The sequence below is a fragment of the Schistocerca piceifrons genome, chromosome 3 (genome assembly GCF_021461385.2).
Source record: "Schistocerca piceifrons isolate TAMUIC-IGC-003096 chromosome 3, iqSchPice1.1, whole genome shotgun sequence".
Lineage (NCBI taxonomy): Eukaryota > Metazoa > Arthropoda > Insecta > Orthoptera > Acrididae > Schistocerca > Schistocerca piceifrons.
The window spans coordinates 740,851,363-740,872,848 of NC_060140.1; the positions used below are offsets into that span (position 1 = coordinate 740,851,363).

The 21,486-nt window shown below is 38.2% G+C and overlaps 1 protein-coding gene across 2 annotated transcripts in view; it reads right to left on the reverse strand.

Annotated features, from left to right (window-relative positions):
- The window catches only part of LOC124788028 (ankyrin repeat and BTB/POZ domain-containing protein 2), a 644,871-nt gene that overhangs the window by 245,453 nt on the left and 377,932 nt on the right, over window positions 1-21,486 (reverse strand). For both annotated transcript variants that reach the window (XM_047255090.1, XM_047255089.1), the window contains one exon: window positions 9,118-9,229. In XM_047255090.1, the coding sequence (XP_047111046.1) occupies window positions 9,118-9,229 (112 nt within the window). The remainder of the gene's footprint in view (window positions 1-9,117; window positions 9,230-21,486) is intronic.

A 21,486-nucleotide genomic window follows, 5' to 3' on the forward strand; every position in this document is an offset into this window, starting at 1 on the left:
AACATTTATGCCACTTATAAATTGTAGGCCTACTAGGAGGATCTTTAGCATACTTTATGTGGAAATTATGCTGATCTGTTGTTGCCAACTTTGATTCTTCAAACCAAAACACACAGCTAGCTCACTCGGGGTCCAGTGTAGGCAGCCATTTTTAATGCAACTGTCGCTAGTGCTCCTTATGGTGTGATTCGGCACTAGTGAACTACATGAGACAAAACGTGGTATATTTCCCTACAAATTGACACTGAAATCACCTCTGTAGGTACTGTGAATTAATTTAAATGAATTTTTAATGCTGTAAAGTCCTTTATGAAACACCCCGTATTGTGGTCAGACATAGGGCATAGTTTCTGCATTACTTTGTACAGTTTATTACTAGAAGTAAGAGTGCTCTCTGACATTCAGGGTCTGTTATGTGACTTGCCTTGCAGTGAAGAATAAAATGACATAAATAGACCTCCCAATTCTTGTTTGCCTTTTCAAAGTAAGCAAATGGTTGAGGGGGATGTAATGATGCATCTGCAGACTATTGTTGCTTTTTCAGTAATTCCTGCTGCTCGTGTTAGAATTCTCACTTTTTTCCTTGCTATTGCTGCAACTGTTGCTGCTGCAAGTGTGACTGCTGCTGCCATAACTTTAGAAACTTGGGATATCTGCTTTACAGTGAATAGGTTCATCATGAGACATCAATTTTTTGCAGAATCTTAGAACATATTCTGAGCTCAAAAATAAAGAGGCATCTTGAACAGAATGACCTCCTCAATGCCTGTTGGCATGGTTTCTGAAAACATCGGTCATGTGAAACCCAACTCACCCTTTCCTCACATGAAATTCTGAAAACTTTGGATCAAGGTAGACAAGTAGATGCATTTCTTGATTTCTGAAAAGCATTTGACTCAGTAACACACCTGTGTTTATTGCCAAAAGTTTGATCATATGGGGTGTCAAGCAAAATTTGTGACAGGACTAAGAACTTTTTGGTGGGGAGGACATAGCTTGGTCTCTTGGATGGAGAGTCATTGTCAGTTGTAAAAACAACTTCAAGTGTGCCCCAGGGAAGTGTGTTGGGACCCTTGCTCTTCACACTGTACATTAATGACCTTGCAGACAATACAGTAATAACCTCAGACATTTTACAGATGATGCAGTTATCCATAATGAAGTACTGTCTCAAAGAAGCTGCATAAATATTCAGTCAGGTCTTGATAAGATTTCAAAGTGGTGCGAACATTGGCAACTTGCTTTAAATGTTCATAAATGTAAACTTGTGCATTTCACGGAACAAAAAGATGTAGTATCCTATAACTATAATACCAAAGAGTCACTTTTGGAGTTGGCCAACTCGTACAAATACCTTGGTATAACACTTCATAGGGATGTGGTAGAGTTCAGTTTATTGGTAGAATAATGGGGAAGTGCAATCAGTCTACAAAGGAGATTGCTTACAGATCACTCATGTCACCCATTCTAGAATATTGCTATAGTGTGTGGGACCTGTACCAAATAGGACTAACAGGGGATATTGAACATATACAGAAAAGGGCAGCACAAATGGTCATAGGTTTGTTGTGCCCATGAGAGAGTGTCACAGAGATGCTGAAGAAACCGAACTAGCATATTCTTGAAGATAGACGTATATTATCCCGAAAAAATCTACTAATAAAGTTTCAAGAACCAGCTTTAAATGATGACTCTAGGAATATACTACAACCCCTTATGTATCCCATACATAGGAATCGTGATGACAAGATTAGAATAATTACGGCATGCACAGAAGAATTCAAATAACCATTCCTCCTACGCTATATATGTGAATGGAATGCAAAGAAACCTACCTGAGGTTATTACTGTATTGTCTGCAAGGTCATTACTGCACAGTGTACTGGTACAATAGGATGAACCCTCTACCATGCACTTTGTGGTGGTTTGCAGAGTATGGATATAGACATAGATCAGAGTGTCCTCATCACCACATTTCTGTCCTACTTCGAATAAGAAGAATACAATTTATGATCATTGGTTGATTGGTTGGTCAGATAATTTGGGGGAGGGACCAAACAGCGAGGTCATTGGTCCCATCAGATTAGGGAAGGAGGGGGAAGGAAATCAGCCATGCCCTTTCAAAGGAGCCATCCTGGCATTGGCCTGAAGCGATTTAGGGAAATAATGGAAAATCAGGATGGCCGGACGTGGGTTGAAACGCCATCCTATCGAATGCGAGTACAGGGTGCTAACAACTGCGCCACCTTACTCAGTATGATCATTCACACTGGCGTTCATACAAAGTTCATTGGAACAGTCAGCCAGTTCCTGTGGCCAACAATGGCAGAGCTACCCAAGAGCAAATTCTAGAGGATAATAGAAGTGTCAAAGCGTGCACAAACAGTCCAGGGAACAATCCAAATAAAAAACATAAACACAGGCATGATCAGTCACTCTATTATCATAGGCTCAAATCAAAGGCTTCAGAAGAATGAGAGAACAGCTGGACAAGTGCAGGGCTGCAGTATTTACCAATACCCTTGCTTCAGCAGACGAGCCCAATCCCACGTCTTCAGTGGTAACACTCCCTACAGGAAAGAGGTATGATAGAGCTGCTAAGCCTGAGTGTCTCTGATTTGTCCTCCAAATTGATATTCACATTTGGCAGATAATCCAAGTCATTGTCAGATACTAAAATCACCTTGTTCCCATATCCATCCTCCTACATAGGAGTATTATGCATGTCATGTGCCAGTGCTTTTTAAAGAAAGCAAGCTATCTATATGTGTATCAAGTCTGGATGAAATTGTTCCACACGTTCCACATTCATGCTTTAAATGTCATCCCCTTTCCACCCCCACCCTCACCACCATTCCCGTCATTAGAGGTCAATTTTCATCAGCACTGCTATGGTTTAGTCCTGGAAACACTGAATACCATTTATTCACCATTCTTGATTATTTTTGCATCACCCATCTCCACCGCATATCCCACACCAAACCCCTAGGGGTAAAATGTCATTGGAATGTTGGCCAATCAGACTAGCATCACCAAAACTATGCACTCAACACTAAAGCCAATCGTTTTCAAATCAAACCTTCACACAATCCCCTAAAGGTGGAAGCAATATTTTATCTCAATAGATACTAAAACATATGTGTACCTAGTTTGGCTGAAACTGCTTCAGCTGTTACCAAATCATGCTTATATATCACCACTTTCTCACCCCCACCCCTACAAATAGAGAACATACAGATGTCTTATTCACATGGTACTTATGGCACCTGAGTTTTGTTAAAATTGTTGCAGCCAATCTGGATACATGCACGCGTGTGGCTTTTTCCCAACAAATGTGAGCCAAACTTCCTCCTGTCCAGGTTAATACCTTTTTACTCATCAGAAACTGTTATTTCCTCAGTTGTAGCTGAGAATTTCTTTTCAAGTAATCCTTTATCACTCACATTTCAGACTAGTTTAGCCAATTAAGCATTTAAAGTTCTGATTCGTGGCAAGAGTCAATATTCCATTTCAAAAAATAAGGCTATGTTATTTTTATTTTCCTGAAATAATATTCTCTTCTTACATTTTTGCCTTCTTTCCTATTAGTTAATATGAGATACTGAAGAATTTTTTTTAAATGCCCAGAATATTGCTAGTTTGTTAACTGCTGGCAGCTGATGGGAAACCAGTGCTCCGACCAGTGGCAGCCACAGGGATGCCAGTGCACCAATGGGCTCGGCCAAGCGACAACATCCTAGGTGATGTGCAGTTAGTGTCTAGGTTGGAGTCCAGCTGGAGTCCTAGGCTGCACTGGGTTGACACACAGTTGGAATCCAGGCTGCACTGAACTGCTGCTGGTGATTGCTAATGATAGATGGGCTGCAGGGTGTACCTGCATAGAGCCCAGAGTGTAAGCAAATGTTATCGGACAGTGGTCGTGCAGTGCCTTAAATAATCTGGAGGAATGATTTCCGTGGATGACACATCATGTGCAAACATGATGTGGTCAGATGCTCATGCTGTTGGCAGGGTATGTTTATGCCTCTAGCAGAGCCCACTGAAATATGGTACGTACACCGAGTGATGTGGTACAATGTTTACAAATCCACAGGTTGTTGTTGTGGTATGCCAACGTTTAGCAAATGTGCGGTGTTTTCAGCTATGTGTGGCCTCCTTCAGCAGACAACAGCAGGAGTAAGGCAACCTGCTGGCCATAGGTGTATGCACCGGCAGTGGCAGTGGCCAGGTGACTGGCCTGATCACAATACTCCTTTCCTCTTAAAAAGATGGTAGAATCATCAAGGTACTGATGGGTGTAGCTACAGTGGAAGGACCACTGGGATCTTGTCGAGGCATCAATGGCCTTCAGGAGATGAGCTTGACTGCTGGCAAAGCCATAACACTGATAGGCTCAGCCAAAGAGAAGATGCCCTTGTGGGTGGAGACAGTCCAGGGCAGTGGGCACATCACAGATGCCAGAAGAGAATGGGTCTGTGATGTGAACATGCCAGAGAAACAAGACATAAGAGGTGGCAATGCCAGTGCCAGTGACACAGAAGGAAGAATCAGACTGGAAACTTGCACAGAAATTGGCACTAAAATTAGAGATGAGCACCTGTGCACAAAGACTTGTCCAGAAGACAGGATCAGATCAGGTAAGTAGGCCATGCCAGTGGCAAAATAAAGATGTGCCGGCATCAGAAGGGATCACACCAGTAGCAAACATGTGTACTGAGTAGACACAAAAATTGAAATCTGAAGACCCATCTGAAAGTTAACATTGAAGCAGGTAAAGATCTGTACCGGTGGGAGTAGGAGCTATGCCAGTGGCAGAGTAGAAGCATCCATACCACTGGCAGAATTGAAAAAGGTGTGGCAGTCCAGAATGAAAAAGCAGTACCAGCAGCAGACAGGAAAAGGTCATGCCAGCAGCAGAGTGGACAATGTCATGCTAGCGGCGGAATGTAAAAGGTATGTGGATGGGTGAATGGAAAAGCTGTGCAGGCAGCAGAATGGATGAGCTAGACTGGTGACACAATGGAAAGGCCGTACCAGTGGCAGGATGGAAAAGCCGTGCTGGAGGCAGAATGGAAAAGCCGTGCGAGCAGCAGAAAGGAGAGCCATGCTGGTGGCTGAATGGAAAAGCCATAATGGCGGTGGAAGGGAGAGCCACATCAGCAGCAGAATGAGCTGCACCTGCAGCCATAGGGAGAGTGGCACTGGCGGCAGAAGAGAAGGCTGTGCTGGTGGCAGAAGAGCAGTTCCAGTTGGAGAGAAATATGGGCCAAAATTCCTGATGTGGTCGTTATGATGGTATTCTTGACCGAAGCCACTACTATTCAGTCGAATAGCTCCTCAATTGGCATCACGAGGCTGAGTGCACCCAGAAAAATGGCAACAGCGCTTGGCAACTGGATGGTCACCCATCCAAGTGCTGGCCATGCCCAACAGCGCTTGCTCCTCCTATCTGCATCCTCCTCGGAGGATGACACGGCGGTCAGATGGTCCCGGTAGGCCACTCGTGGGCTGAAGACAGAGTGAGTGAGTGAGTGATGGCAGCCACTGGATAGTCTGGGACGGCACAGAAAACGGTGACCAGAAACAGTGGTGTGGTGTATGGTGCCGTCAGCTTGGGTGGAAGCACGCTAGCCAGTGGGATGTCGGCAGAGCACTGGCACTCAACAGAAGATGAGGACTCAAATCTATGACAGCCTCTGGATTCATAATGGTGCCAATAGGCTCAGTCAGGGCATCAATGCCCAGGGAAGACATGGCAGCAGTCGAGCCCAAAGCTAGCGGTAACAGATGAGTGCCTCGGGAATGCTGATAGAAGCCTTGTCACCTGTTCGTGACATTGAGCCGCCCTTGGAAGGAAGGATGGTGATTGATGCAAGCTTATGACTAAAGGTGAACAGCATCAGCTGGTGTCTAGGATGGAGTCCAGTTGGAGCCCTAGGCTGCACTGGGTTGATGTCCAGTCAGATTCCAGGGCTGTGCTGATCTGCTGCTGGGGAATGCTGCCAACAGAAGGGCTGCAAGATGCAGCTGGCCCAGCGTCCAGGCAGAAGGATTTCCATGAGGTGATACGTGACGTACAGATGCAACATAGTGCTGTGCTCACAAAACGTTGGCTGGATGTGTGCTCTGATGGCAGGTGATGCTGATGTCTCTACAGGAGCCCGCTGAAGTCTGGCATATGTACCAGATGATGTATTGCTGTGCACACAAATTGGCAGGTTGCTGTTGTGGTCCACCAATGTTTAGTAAGCATGTGGTGTCTCCAGCTGCATGTGATTGAGTCTAGCAGACAATGCCAGGAGTACGGCAACCCAATGGCCACAGGTGAATGTGTCGATGGTGACAGTGGCCAGTTCACTGGCCTGGCCACAATAGTTTTCACGTAATGCCACATAGTCAAATTAATGTTTACATAATGTAATAGACATAAAGAGAATTAATTGATGTCTTACAATTTAATTCAACATCAATAAATCCATATCCCTCATTCTTTTCACAATGGGTTTCTGGTTGAACAGCTGAAATCTTGCACCATGACATTTTCATTAATGGATGGGTAAACAAATAACTGGGTGTTACTACTCTCATATATGAGGGCTAACAACATCACAAATCTTCTGATGCACCAAAAACAGTGATTCTAAAATAAAGCACTTCAGTATCTAAATAAGTGGTGCTGCATCACTGGATAATTCCAGTGTGAGCTGGAGAATAAAGAACAATAATTGTACTAGCGGTATTAGGTTATTGGGTGGCTCTAAGAATAGTTCTCTCTTATTGTGCACAATTAACAATAGCTGTAAAAATAGCTCACACAGAGGGGGCAGGGAATGCTGGTTAAAATCAAGAATAAGCTGACTTCATTAACAAATTCAGATTCCATGGAAAGTAACAGATTCACTCATGTAGGAAGCACAGCAGCTAATTCTAAAAAGCAATTGTCTACGGAGAGCAAAGGATTGTGCATCAATCAGTTTGGTGCTTGGATGGAAGTCTTTTAAATGTTTAAATGAGAACTAAAACAACATTAATCAGGGAGCAAAAAATATGAAAGTTCAGAACAAAAAGGAACTGTGAAAATAAATCGTTTGCAGATTACGAAGAATTTAAATTGAAAAGAACACTAGCAGAACGCTTAGAAGATGCAACAGATCTACTAAAGAGACTGCCTATACTATGCTTGTCCATCTTCTTTGGGAGTACTGCTGCACAGTGTGAGATTCTTACCTAACAGAATTAACAGAGTACATCAAGAAAGTTCAAAGAAGAGAAGCACATTTTGTATTATTGAGAAATAGTGGAGAGAGTGTCACTGACATGATACAAGATTTGGGGTGTACATTATTAAAACACACGCGTTTTTTCTTGTGGCAGAATCTTCTCATGAAATTTCAATCACCGACTTTCTCCTCCAAATGCAAAAATATTTTATTGACACCGATCTACATAGGGAAAAATAATCATCATAATAAAATAAGGAAAACCAGATCTCGCACAGAAGGATACAGGTATTCATTTCTTCCATGCGCTGTTCACGATTGGAATAATAGTGACTTATTGTGAAAGTGGCTCAGTGAATCCAAGTAGATGCATACGTTGATGTAGATAAGCTTGAAAAGTGGTACTAAGAACCCAGTGAAAAAAAAAATAAGTATTAAGCACCTAGAAAAAGCAATCAGAAAGTATTTGTACACTGAAACTACAATTGCAGGACTCCATAAAACTGTGGATGACTTCATGCAAGATGCAAAATGTAGGTAAGCTATAATTCAGGAAGCTGATAACAAGCAGTAGATACCCTATAAGACCTACAATGTTTTCATGTGGAGAGTAATTCTGGTTGTGATATAACTAGTGACATTTTTGTATAGTTTTATACAATATTTTCTCCAGACTTCTGTCATATCCTAATGTATATGAAGAAGCCACCTTCATTATTCTCTGCCATCTGTGTGTGGCACCACTTATGATGGCCTGAGGTTTTATTCTACTGTCATTTATGATTATCCATTTTTTTACTTGATTCTCTATGTCATTGAGTATTCTTTTCTTTATTCTTAACTTTTCCTTGTTTTCTTTATCTTTCTCTCTAATATTCTCTTTGTTTCTCCTCCTTTGCAAGTGATAATATGATTCATCTATCAGAGCCACTATTATATCTGTAATCTACTGTTTATTTCTCTTGCTGTTTCTACGCAGTGAATGGTTTTGTTCTTCGTATGATCAGTTTGTGTACTCTATCACTTGGTAGGTCAGGCTCTTCTGAAATGGAAGCCAATTTGTCTGGAAGATTCATGCTGTGTAAAGTTTCAGCTTTTCAATTGAATATTTACTTCACAGTTTTATGTAACAATTTTCATTCATATTTTATAGTATGGAAAGCAAACTATTCTATGCCTTGCTATAGTATTAGCAAGTTAGATTCTTATGCATATAGAATCTATAATACATAGTATACATTCTCCCATTGGCAAGCTCCAAGTAGACAAACATTGAGGGTGATATTTAAAACTTTGTAGAGATGGACGATTATTGGTTATCAGTAGAAAGCTGCTTATACGTATCCAGTCTATTCCTTCCCAGAACATTTCAAAAGCTCTTTCTCAACATTGGTCACTTTAGTCATCTTGTCTTACTCTGTTAGCTAAATGTTTTCATTTCCTTAATACTGTTGCAAGAGTTTACATCCAGAATAATAATACGAAATACACTAATTTCATTTTTTCTCTCATAATTTCCCATCATTTGATATATTGCTGTGACAAAAGTGCAAGAAAGTGGATAACAAGTATACTTGTAGAATACATACTATAAATAAACCAGAAAATAATCTATTTCTCTTCACAGAGTGGTCAGATAATAATTTTTAAACCTTTTATAGGTGGATACGTTCCAGCAGGGATTTGAGTTTTGACTTGACTCCACTGACTGATCTGATATTCAAGAAAATTGACAGCGACTGGATCTCAACAATAATTCAAATTCTTCATAACGAGATAAAAAAAATAAGGTCCAATTTTACAGCAAGAACAATTACATCTATCTAAAGCTAATGGAAAATTTCATAAGAGAAACAAATGTGATTAATATAATGAAAGTTATTCACAAGATAAGGACCTGAGAAAATTCGTGGTGGCCCACAGTACTGCTGGCCTGCTGCTGTTGCTGTTGGTGCTGATACACTGCATATCCTCCACTTGGAAGGATTTCTCTGCTTCCACCTCCTGGCCTGAAAGAAGAAAGAACTGCAATGAACAATCAATTATTTCACTCAATTTCCAAACGTTGCGTTTGCCAGAATTTGTATCAGTTTTAACACAACAGAATAATAAATTCACTTGCCTTTATCCAAATAAAATCTGACCTGTGAACTACTTCTGTCCTCCACCATACGCCTGTTACAAAGCTAACTTTCATAACTTATCATTCACTCAATTCTCAAGAAAGAAAACTACAATCTTGTTTTATTTTTATGTGATGCTACAGATAAAAGTAATATTCCATTTAAAACACATTCAGAGAGTAATCTGACTGAACATCTAATCAATTGTTAAAAATAATTCAAAATTATTTAGCAAATTTTAATATTATCTCATCAGCATAGATCAAATGATTTCAGAATGCTTACTCCTATCTTCTAATACTGAAAGTAATCAGTGAAAACACATCTGCATCTGGATCTTGTAATACTGCATCTACAAGGTCTGTTAGAAAAGCATCAAACTTTGCTCCACCCCCCCCCCCCCCCCCCCCCGCCCCCCTTCCACAAACACCTGATTATTTGAATCTAGCGCACTTGCAAGAGCTGACCTTGAACCTTCATGCACTTGCGTGAATTTTTCCCACATGTTGATAGCATCAGTTGCTGGCAAACAGCAGTTTAGTGGAGTAGTGAATGATGGAATTACTGGAGAAGTGTTACTGCATCAAATTTTGCCAGAAACTGCAGCCATGCGGAAACCATTTGGAAGATTCAGACAGCTTTGAGTGCTGATGCTATGGGCATTAAACAGAGTAAGGAGTGGTACAACCAGTTTAAAGATGGCTCCACATCAGTGGAGAGTGAGTCATACTCTGCTTGGCTGTCAACATGCCAAAACGACCAGATCATTGCCAAAGTGCATGCTGTGGTGAAGCGGGACCATCATGTGACTATCAGGGAAATTGTGGCAGAGACGGTCATCAACACTTTTTCAGCACATTCTGTTGTGTCCAAAGATATGGCCATGAAGAGGGGGTCAGCAAAATTCGTGCCTAAGCTGCTGATGACAGAGCAAAAGCAACTTCATGTTGAAGTCTCACAGGCCATGCTGGACTCAACAAACAGTGAATCCGACTTAATGAATGCCATAATCACTGCTGAAGAGTCTTGGGTGTATAAGTACAACCCAGAAACCAAATCCCAGTAATCACAGTGAAAGCATTCCTCATCACCAAGACCAAAGAAGGCCTGCCAAGGGCGCAGAAATGTCAAAGTGACACTGACTGCTTTCTTCGACTTGTGTGATGCACCATGAATATACACCACAGGATCAAACAACCACAAAAGAGTACTACAGGGATGCCCTCCATCACCTACATGATGCTGTGTGGTGCAAGGGAACTACTTTGAGGGTAATTAGGTGTCCAACACTCCAGGTATGCCAGTTTGTGTTTCCTGGGCAAAGATCAGGTACTTTTCTAATGGACCTCGTACATCTATACTCTGCAGACCACTGGGAAGTGCATAGGTGAGGGTATGTCCTATTGTACCAGTTATTAGGGTTCCTTACTGTTCCATTCACAAATGGAGTGTGGGGAGAGTGATAGTCTGAATGCTTATGTGTGTGCCGCTATTATTCTAATCTTGTCCTCACTGTATAAGATGATCTTGTTATGCAATATGAAGCAATTACCTGTGAGACAAAAGTAGTACTTGAATTTTTAAGTGCCATAGCAAAAAGCATACATCAGTGCCACTGATTATAGCAGTTTTTGCTCCAAATTGAATATGTTCACACAACTGACACATAATTTGCAAACACTGTATTTCACTTTATGTTCTTCTGATCTGCTCAGCTTCATATAACTGATTTCATCAGAAGCTGAAAAACATCTGTTTCACTTTTCTTCTTCATTTGCTATCAAACCTTACAATTAACGAAAATGAAGTATGCTGTGGGTGTCAATTCGTTACACAATAAAAATATTTCTCATATTTCACCTTATCATATTTATTAGGACTTCACACAGAATCAGTAACATGGTAATAAATGCACTAATAGCTGGGACTGTCTGTGGCTTTGCCAGAACATTCATAGTGACAGAGAAGTCATGTCAATAGATGATAAATTAAAGATTTAAATGTGAGTGCTGTAATCATCTCGTTGTCCACCAGAGATGCAGAAAATGATCTGTTACTGCTCTCTGAGGATACTGACCATCAGTCATATCATACATCACAGGTGGCACCACTGCAGCCTCAACCCGTTTTCACCATGAGTAGTGCTGCAATAAAGCAACTGTAACTCTTCTCACCCCCCTTCCCATGGGAAGACATTATCCCACATGATGTAAACTGATTGCCATTGACTGGGTTTAAAACAAGAAGTCCAGCCCCAGAATCAGCAATCTGTAATAGCTTTGAGCGAATAATATACAATAGATATGCCGGCTTGTTCTATTAGGTTGACTACTGGCTGTTTACTCAAACAGGATTGTACTTCACTTCAGTCAGCAGTATAGTGATCACATTGGGATAATGTTGTGTGGACTTGGTCTGAATATGTGTACCTGTTTGGTGTAACTTTTCAATAATGTTTTTCAAAGTAACAGCCTTTTACAGTGAGTACAATACAATCTTTTCCACCCTGAGAATGTGCGACTACTGAAAAAGAAGGAAGCAAGATTAAGGTTTTATCTCCCTTTGATAATTGGATTAGGGAAAGATGTCCTTTCAAAGGAACCATTCCAGTATTTGCATAAAGCAATTTAAGGAAATCATGCAAAACCTACATCTGGATGCCTAGTCATAGATTTGAACTGTCATCCTCCCAAGTCCAGTGTCCTAATGACTGTACTGCCTTGCTCAGTACTGATCTGGCAAATCAAAAATTCAAATAATCAGGAGAATGTCAACAATAAGAAAGAAAATAATATACTGTGTAAACTGACAGTTTATTCCCATTGTGAATTATGCACAGGAATACAATTATTCACACTGAAATGAGAAACATAATTTGTAAAATTTTTGACCTAACATTTGAATGTAAAGAGAACATGACTCCCTATAAGTCATATCACTGCAAATGGCTTTTGTCTGAATTTTCATAGCCAAACAAACAGTGGGAGGTGGACAAATGAGGTATAAGACTGAAGAGTGTGAAGTCTAATTTTATAAAAAAGGCTTTATTTTCTTGAAAGTGAGAAATGTATTTAAGAAAATACTTATACAGTAATTTGAGGAAAAAAGTTTGTCCAAAATTTCACTGCCAAAGAAAGAATGAGAGATGGACAAATTGATGATTGTGAGATCTAGTTTTGCAAAAACAAAATATTAAATTTTCTTAAAAGCAATCTGCATAATTAAACTGCGCATGGATTCTTCTCCGAATTTTCATAGTCGAAGAAGAGTGGAAAATGGACAATGGGGTATCAAATGGACCAGGCTAAGTCCAAGTTTTGGAAAAAAAGTGTTTAATTGCTTATAAGTAATCAAGATAATTAAGAAAATTGTAATTAGTAATTTGAAGTAAATTTTTGTCCATATTTTCATAACCAAATGAGGAGTGGGAATGGCATGAATGGGACATCAAATAGACCAGTTTTGCGAAAAAGGATTTAATTGCTTGAAAGAAATCAGGATAATTAAAAAAAAATTAATTATTTATTTGAGGGAACAGTGAAACATTTCATGAACACTGTTGCCACCCATGTAAATGAAATGTAAAAAGGTTCATCTCTTCAAGGCCTAGCCATTTTGCACATAAAAAGTTACATCAGTGTGGTATTTAACTGTCAAATTGACATCCTATGAAACAGGTACTAAATTCAGAACATTCTGAAAACAGAAGACGCTACAAAAGTGATTATGTAAATGCCTCTATGGTAATATCTCAGTCGCAGCTCTATACATAAGTATTGTTCTTCCTGCAGCCATTAACAACTCACAGTTAAAAGCTGACAAAAGTGGTGCTAGCTGTCAGGGATCTTGACCATACGCCTGGTAAACATGGAAGATCTTCCAGCAACACTGAAGGCAAAGAAATCTGTGAGATGGACCACAACAGAAAAGATAGTTCAGAAGCTTGGAATTATGTGAAAGAATATTGGGAAAATTCTGTACTGACGTTAACACTTTCCCTACCAAGTCTTGCCCTGTTTGTGATTGCCAATGTTTTCACATCTTTTCATTTGGCTTCATGCTTTCTGAACAAAAGTTGAAAATAAAAAGTTAGGAAAAATAGTATAATGTTTTTTCAAACCATTTGCCTAAAAGAAAGAAATAACGCAAATAAGAGAAATATTTGACACTCCAAATTGTGTTTATCAAATAAGGTGCCAACTGAAAATTTAATATTCAGTGTTTAAATTATAATATCAATATTATGAAAAGAAAAGTTGCTACTCACCTTATAGTGAGTCGCAGATAGACATTACAAAAAGACCGTCACAATATAAGCTTTCAGCCAACAAAGCCTTAGTCGAAAATAGATGACAAGACACACACACACACACACACACACACACACAGACTCAACTCACACACACATGACTGCAGTTTCTGGCAGTCCTTTGTCAAAAATAAACAACACACACACAGTTTTTTTTTTTTTTTTTTTTTGAGCCTATCTGCGATTCAGCATCTCCACTATATGGTGACTAGCAACTTTCCTTTTCATGATGTTGTTACATTCCATTCTGGATTTTCCATTGTTTCATTATATTATCACAATTTTAAAGAGTACTAGAGGATGTTTATCTGTTGGATTATGTAAATAATGCAGTCTGCTGTTTTGTGGCCTTGATATATTTCTATCATCTATGCCCAAAGGTTTAAAAAAGTTCCAACAGTTTTCAATCTCAAAAATGCTTTAATAGAGAATCCTTTAAATAGCAGGAAAGATTATGCATGCAGTGCTCAAGGTAATGTCTCCTTTAAAAGCTCGTGTCATCATCACTGTTCCTGCTCTCTCACTTTTCCCAATAAAAAAAGGAAATGATTTTAAACATTTTTCAAAGCTGTATGAAACAGTTGGCATTTATTTTTTATTTTTTTATAGAACTTTTTAGGCCTAAGAAATTATAAATAAAAATTTTCATCGACTCATACTATGTGTTCATTGTTAGTGTGCACCAATTTCCTTCAATGCCTTATTATAACTTATTTCCAGGCTTTCTCTATAATGTAATGGCTAATGTTGTGTAGTATTGAAAAACATGATATAATCCAATACACATGTATATTCCCATTCATGATTCATCTTGTGATCCTTGCATTGTTTTTAAGTTTCACTTTAGTACTTTCCTTTTATGACTATTTTTCTCTAATTTTTCTTTCATTTATATATGTCATTCAGTAATTTCAGAAACTAATAATGTCACTCAACAACGAGCACATGTGAAACAGTGCATTGCTAACATCATTTAATTCATATAACTTGCATAAAAAGATATCAGTTTTGTAAAAGCTGTATTTACTGAAAAGGTTAACACACTAATTAATGTTCAAATTGATGTGGGTGAATGTTAAACCCGTTAGCAAATAAGAAAAATGTTAAACTGAGAGAAGTGACAAACAAGTGTGAAAGGTTTAGTACTGGTAACTTTGACAAAACAAAAATTACAAACAAACAGTCATTGTAATTATGATAGTTTAAAACACTGAGTAAATTTTAATGTGACTCTTATAGTGGAATTACTTGAGTTACAAAATTCTATCTTAATTATATTAATTACATCTTAACAAAGAAGTAGATTTATTTTCAATTCAAAACCTAACACAGGGTGACATGGCGACATCTGCAATGGTCAGTTCAGAACAGATTATGGTTGATTATATTTGGTCAGTTTAGTAGTGTTTTATGAAGGTACAGATTGGTCTCGAATTTGTATGTAAAATAGAATTGGTGGAAAGTTGTGAATTTATGTCATATCTAGAATAAAAATGGAAAGAACTACATCTGAGTTATGTTATTTGGTTTAAGGATCTTGAATATGTTCATTCAGCATACAAGTTAAGTATGATTTTTATTGTTGTTGTAACGATATCCATTTCATCACTGGGATGTGGTGATATATTTTGGGATGATTTGCAAACAAAATCAGCCACCAAATTAAATTTTTCACAGTATTTAAAATCTAGTAATGTTAATGATGAAACAATGATTTATGTTAGAACAAGCACATTTGCTCTATCAAGTTCTTCCATCAGTTACTGAAGTATGTCTACAGAGACACACAACTAAATGTCATCAGCAACTCAAAGGTGCTTCAGATATGTTCCTTTAACATGAGTTCCTTCTTCCTTATCACACTTAATAAGTTTGATAATTTCCACTAGTACTGCTAAGAGCAGTGCTGATAGTATGAAATCCCTTTGACTGGATCTTCTGTCAGTTTTGAATTTTCCACCATCCTGATGTGGCCTAATAAAAATTTCAACTCTGACATACATATTCTATATCTACAACAGTCCCTGAAAAACCATTGTGAAGTGCATGACAGAGGGTACTTTAATTGTACCACCTTTAGGACTTTTTCTTGTTCCATTCACATATGAAGTGCAGGAAGAATGGCTACTTAAATGTCTCTATCTGCACTGTAATTAGTCTAATCTTGTCTATGCAGTTCATAAGGGAGCAATCAATATGGGATTGCAGTACATTTCTACATTCCACACCTAACACTGTTTCTTGAAGCTTTTTAAGTAGGCTAGTTCAAATTTTTTGGCATTTTTCTAGTGGGTCAAACAAACATCTGACCATTCATGTTGCCATTCTTTGCATAATTTTAATATGCCCCATTAGTACTATTTGGTGTGGATTCCACAAGTGTTTTGTATGCAGTATTCTTTGTAGACTGATAAAATTTCCCCATATACTACCAATGAATCAATGTCTACCACCTGTTTTAGCCACAACTGAATCTATGTGTTTATTTCATTTTATACATCAATTAATTACACTCGCTATATGAGCACATAGTTGAGTGGTTTCAACTACTTTTTTGTATGTGCACAATTTTTACATTTCTATACATCACTTTCAAATTATATCAAGATTTGACTGCATGTTTTCACAGTTTCTTTTCAGACAGTATTTCAATATAGATAACTGCATCATGTGCAAAAATTTTGAGGTTACTGTTAATATTGTCTGTCTGTTCATTAATTCACAACATAAACGTCAAGAGCCCCAAGATATTTCTCTGGGGTGCACTTGAAGTTACTTTTACACCCGTCAGTGACTCTCAGTCCAAGATACTACGCTGCATCCTCTCTACCAAGAAATCATCAATCCAGTTCCAAATTTTGTTTGATATTGTATGTGATCATACTTTCATTAACAATACATCCTTTGGTAAATTAACACTGTCTCCTTTCACAAAACTTCTGTAAATGAGTTCTCATGTTTCTTTCACATTACTTTGCCTCCAATTTTAATTGTTTCTACTGAAACATCATAACCTTCCAGAACTATTCCTTTACTCACATCTCTGTTGACTTCATAAACTCCAACTAGCATTACTTTCAGAATGACATTGTTTTTATTATTACCTAGCTCTATTTCTGATTCATTTCTCTAACTATACAAACTCTACAATATTTAGAATAATTGGACAATTTTGTCTTTGCTGTTAACTACTGTAACAGCTACCATAACTAACGAAACACAATGTGTGTCCAATAAGTTTTTGTTTTGTTTTTTGTGCCTTCTTATTGTTTTGAATTGTGTTTTTAATCATATTTTGTTGTACATTCTTACATGCTCTCAGAGATATTTCCAGACAGTTTAGTTTAGCTCAGGTTGTTCTATAAAGTTGTAATTATCTTTTACTCAAATGTCTCAGCTTATCTTTAACAGCGGCCTTGTTTGATTTGAGAGTTTCTTTTACTTTCTCCATAGCTACAATGTTTTTTGCTACTTACTTACAGTAAATTAAAATTGTGTCTTTTGCCAGTGTCAGCATAATCTTTATTTTCCAAGATGCTGACCTTTTTGCTTAATTTCGTCTGCTGTACTCTCTGTCCCCTAATAAATTATACACTATGTTCCAGATTGGTACCGGTACACTTTGTTTATTTCTAACTTTGTGTTTATTTTTATTTTACATGTTACTAGCCTACAATCACTTTATATGCAAATTTTATTTAAAGTAATCACATCCTACATAACTTTTAACTGTATTTGGTGCTTGCCACGTGCATTTTGCATTTTTTTCTTCTGAAATTCAAAGTTAAGGACAAATATTTTCCTCTCAGCACTGCTACTAATGTGTTACCTTCACTATTTCTCTGTCACACCCAAAGTAACACAATGAAGAATCAATATTTAGTTTTTGTTCTACTTTCACATTAACATTATCATTTTATAATGGGTTTAGCTGTCATTTATTAGTTTCTGTGCTAGCTCTACTGCGTACCCAGAATACCTAGTAACAATGAAGAGCAAGTAGAAATTTGCACCTATAAAGATCTAAGAGCATGTACAAAGAGAGAAACTGACAACTCTAGAAAGAATGAGACAAAGCGTGAAATCTCCAAGCATAAGTGCTGAGGCAGTCCAAAAGAAATGCTAGTTGAGCAAAACAAAACTGCATCAGAATATCATGATAAACTAAAAGAAGATTAACTACTTTACATCAAGGGACATTAATGACGACTGGCTTAAATCATGTTACAAACTATACAGCAAAATTCCAAGTAAATTTATCACAGAGTTAATGTGTACATACTTTCAAGGAAAAATAAGCTACTCCAACAATGAGTTAATAACTGTTTAGAATGTGGCACAAAATGAGACGTTGAAAATGAATCACATAAATTCCATTAAAGGTAAATAATTTGCCACTCCGAAATAGCCCCTGGAATTGCAGACAATACTAGTAGCTATGTCGGTAGATAAAGCATGATATGAACAGTTCCCAGAAAGAGTAAGGGAGGAACTAAGTCTGTGTGAAAAATACTTGCCAGAAGAAAAGATGAGGTCATGAGGTATGTTAATGCATATCATATAACCCTCCCCCCCATGAACCATGGACCTTGCTGCTGGTGCGGGGGATGAGTGCCTCAGCGACACAGACACCCATATCGTAGGTGCAACCACAATGGAGGGGTATCTATTGAGAGGCCAGACAAATGTATGGTTCCTGAAGAGGGGAAGCAGCCTTTTCAGTAATTGCAGGGGCAACAGTCTGGATGATTAACTGATCTGGCCTTGTAACATTAACCAAAACGGCCTTGTTGTGCTGGTACTGTGAATGGCTGAAAGCAAGGGGAAACTACAGCCGTAATTTTTCCTGAGGGCATACAGCTTTACTGTAGGGTTAAATGATGATGGTGTCCTCTTGGGTAAAATATTCCAGAGGTAAAATAGTCTCCCATTTGTATCTCCGGGAAGGGACAACTCAGGACGACGTCTTTATCAGGAGAAAGAAAACTGGCATTCTATGGACCGGAATGTGGAATGTCAGATCCCTTAATTGGGTGGTTAGGTTAGCAAATTTAAAAAGGGAAATGGATAGGTTAAAGTTAGATACGGTGGGAACAAGTGAAGTTCGGTGGCCTTATAAATACAAAATCAAATAGGGGTAATGCAGGAGTGAGTTTAGTAATGAATAAAAAAATAGGAGCCCGGGTAAGCCACTACGAACAGCATAGTGAACACATTACTGTAGGCAAGACAGACATGAAGCTCATGCCTACCACAGTAGTACAAGTTTATATGCCAACTAGCTCCGCAGACAATGAAGAGATTGAAGAAATGTATGATGAGATAAAAGAAATTATTCTGATAGTGAAGTGAGATGAAAATTTAATAGTTATTGGGGACTGGAATTCGATAGTAGGAAAAGGAAGAGAAGGAAAAGTTGTAGGCAAATATGGAATGAGGGTAAGGAATGAAAGAGGAAGCCGCCTGGTAGAATTTTGCACAGACCATAAATTAATCGTAGCTAACACTTGGTTTAAAAATGACGAAAGAAGGCTGTATATGTGGAAAAGGCCTGGAGGCACTGTAAGGTTTCAGATATAGATTATATAATGGTAAGACAGAGATGTAGGAACTAGGTTTTAAATTGTAAGACATTTCCAGGGGCAGATGTGGACTCTGACCACAATCTATGGGTTATCAACTGTTGATTAAAAATGAAGAAACTGTGAAAACATGGAAATTGAAGGAGATGGGTTCTGGATAAACTGAAAGAACCAGAGGTTGTAGAGAGTTTCAGAGAGAGCACTAGTGAATGATTAACAAGAACGGGGGAAAGAAATACAGTAGAAGAAGAATGAGTAGCTTTGAGATATAATAGTAAAGGCAGCAGAGGATCAAGTAGGTAAAAAGATGAGGCATAGTAAAAATCTTTGGGTAACAGAAGAAATTAAGCAATGGAAAATCCAGGATGGAATGGAATGTAACTCAGCGTCTCCGCTACATGGGTTACAGAAGAGATATTGAACTTAATTGATGAAAGGAGAAAATATAAAAATGCAGTGAATGAAGCAGGCAAAAAGGAATGTCTGAAAAATAAAATCAACAGGAAGTGCAAAATGGCTAAGCAGGGATGGCTAGAGGACAAATGTAAGGATGTAGAGGCATATATCACTAAGGGTAAGATAGATACTACCTACAGGAAAATTAAAGAGACCTTTGGAGAAAAGAAAACCACTTGTATGAATATCAAGAGCTCAGATGGAAAACCAGTTCTAAGCAAAGAAGGGAAAGCAGAAAGGTGAAAGGAGTATATAGAGGGTCTACACAAGGGCGATGCACTTGAGGGTAATATTATGGAAATGTAAGAGGATGTAGGCAAAGATGAAATGGGAGATATGATACTGCATGAAGAATTTGACAAAGCACTGAAAGACCTAAGTTGAAACAATGCCCTGGGAATAGACAACATTCCATTAGAACTACTGATAGCCTTGGGAGAGCCAGCCTTGACAAAACTCTAACATCTGGTGAGCAAGATGAATGAAACCGGTGAAGTACCCTCAGACTTCAAGAAGAATATAATAATTTCTATCCCAAAGAAAGCAGGTGCTGAGAGGTGTGAAAATTACTGAACTAGGATCCTTATTGTTCTTATTATATATTAACGATCTATCTTCAGTGTACAATAGCAAGGCAGTTAACTATGCAGATGACTGAATAACTGTCACATGCGAACACAACGCAAACAATCTATCACTGAAATGTTCTAGTGTCTTAAACTGCTTGACGAATTACTGCAAAAGTAATTTATGAGGCTCAAACCTCAATAAAACAAGCATGAAGTACTTTCAAGTACATTACCAACACGATGGAGTGCAATAAAATAATATACTGTAATATAAATGACATCATCCAAAGGGGTACATCAGAAAGGCCCTACTAAACGTATCAGACATCCATGTTCACTTTCATCTGGATTGCAGTTGTACAATGTTTTCAACAGTAAATTACAATTATGATACAGAAGAGTGACAGAGCAAAACTTGCATAATACACTTAAACAGTCATGAACAGGAGATGCCACTGGTTCAATTATTCCATGCAAAGGAAAGTAAGTATGTGAATAAAAATAGATAAATTGAGTTGAAGAAGAAATCTGTTTCCACAGTCATCGGCTACTTTAAAAATTTAAGGAAAAAAGGATCAATAGAATGTAGTGGCATGCCAGAATTGAAGATATTAGAGAAAGAACACTAGCTCACTTGAAGATGCTGAAGAAAGCAATAGGCTCTGCCTTGTTTACAGATCTACCCTAGCATTTGCCTAAAGTGTTTGAGAAACCATGCTGGTAGCAGAATAATCTGAACTCTGCTTATAAATGCAAGTTCATACTCTTAAGTATTGCAATAGTGAAAATGCATATTATCTCTTTAATTCTAAAATTAAATGTCTACAGAACGTGGAGGTTAAATCCTCTGATTCATTCATTGTGTTTACATAAATACTTGTAATTTAATCTGTATGATAAGTGATGGTACACCTTCCTTATAATTATATGACAGATTTCACCTTGCTTCTTGACATCCAGTGCATTCAAAAGCTTAAGGTCTAAGGTTAGAACATGTCAAGTAACCACAGAGAGAGAGAGAGAGAGAGAGAGAGAGAGAGAGAGAGATAGGTGCCGTCAGTGAAATGAGAATCACTAGTAAAACCTCTTCTTCATCAAAAGGGTAGCCTATACTAACTTAATTTGGAGTCATTACTACTGAACATATGTAATCGAAGTTCTGTTCAGAGTAACTGTTATCATTTACCAAAGCTCTTTGTCTCTGGAAGACTGTCACTTATTCAGTAT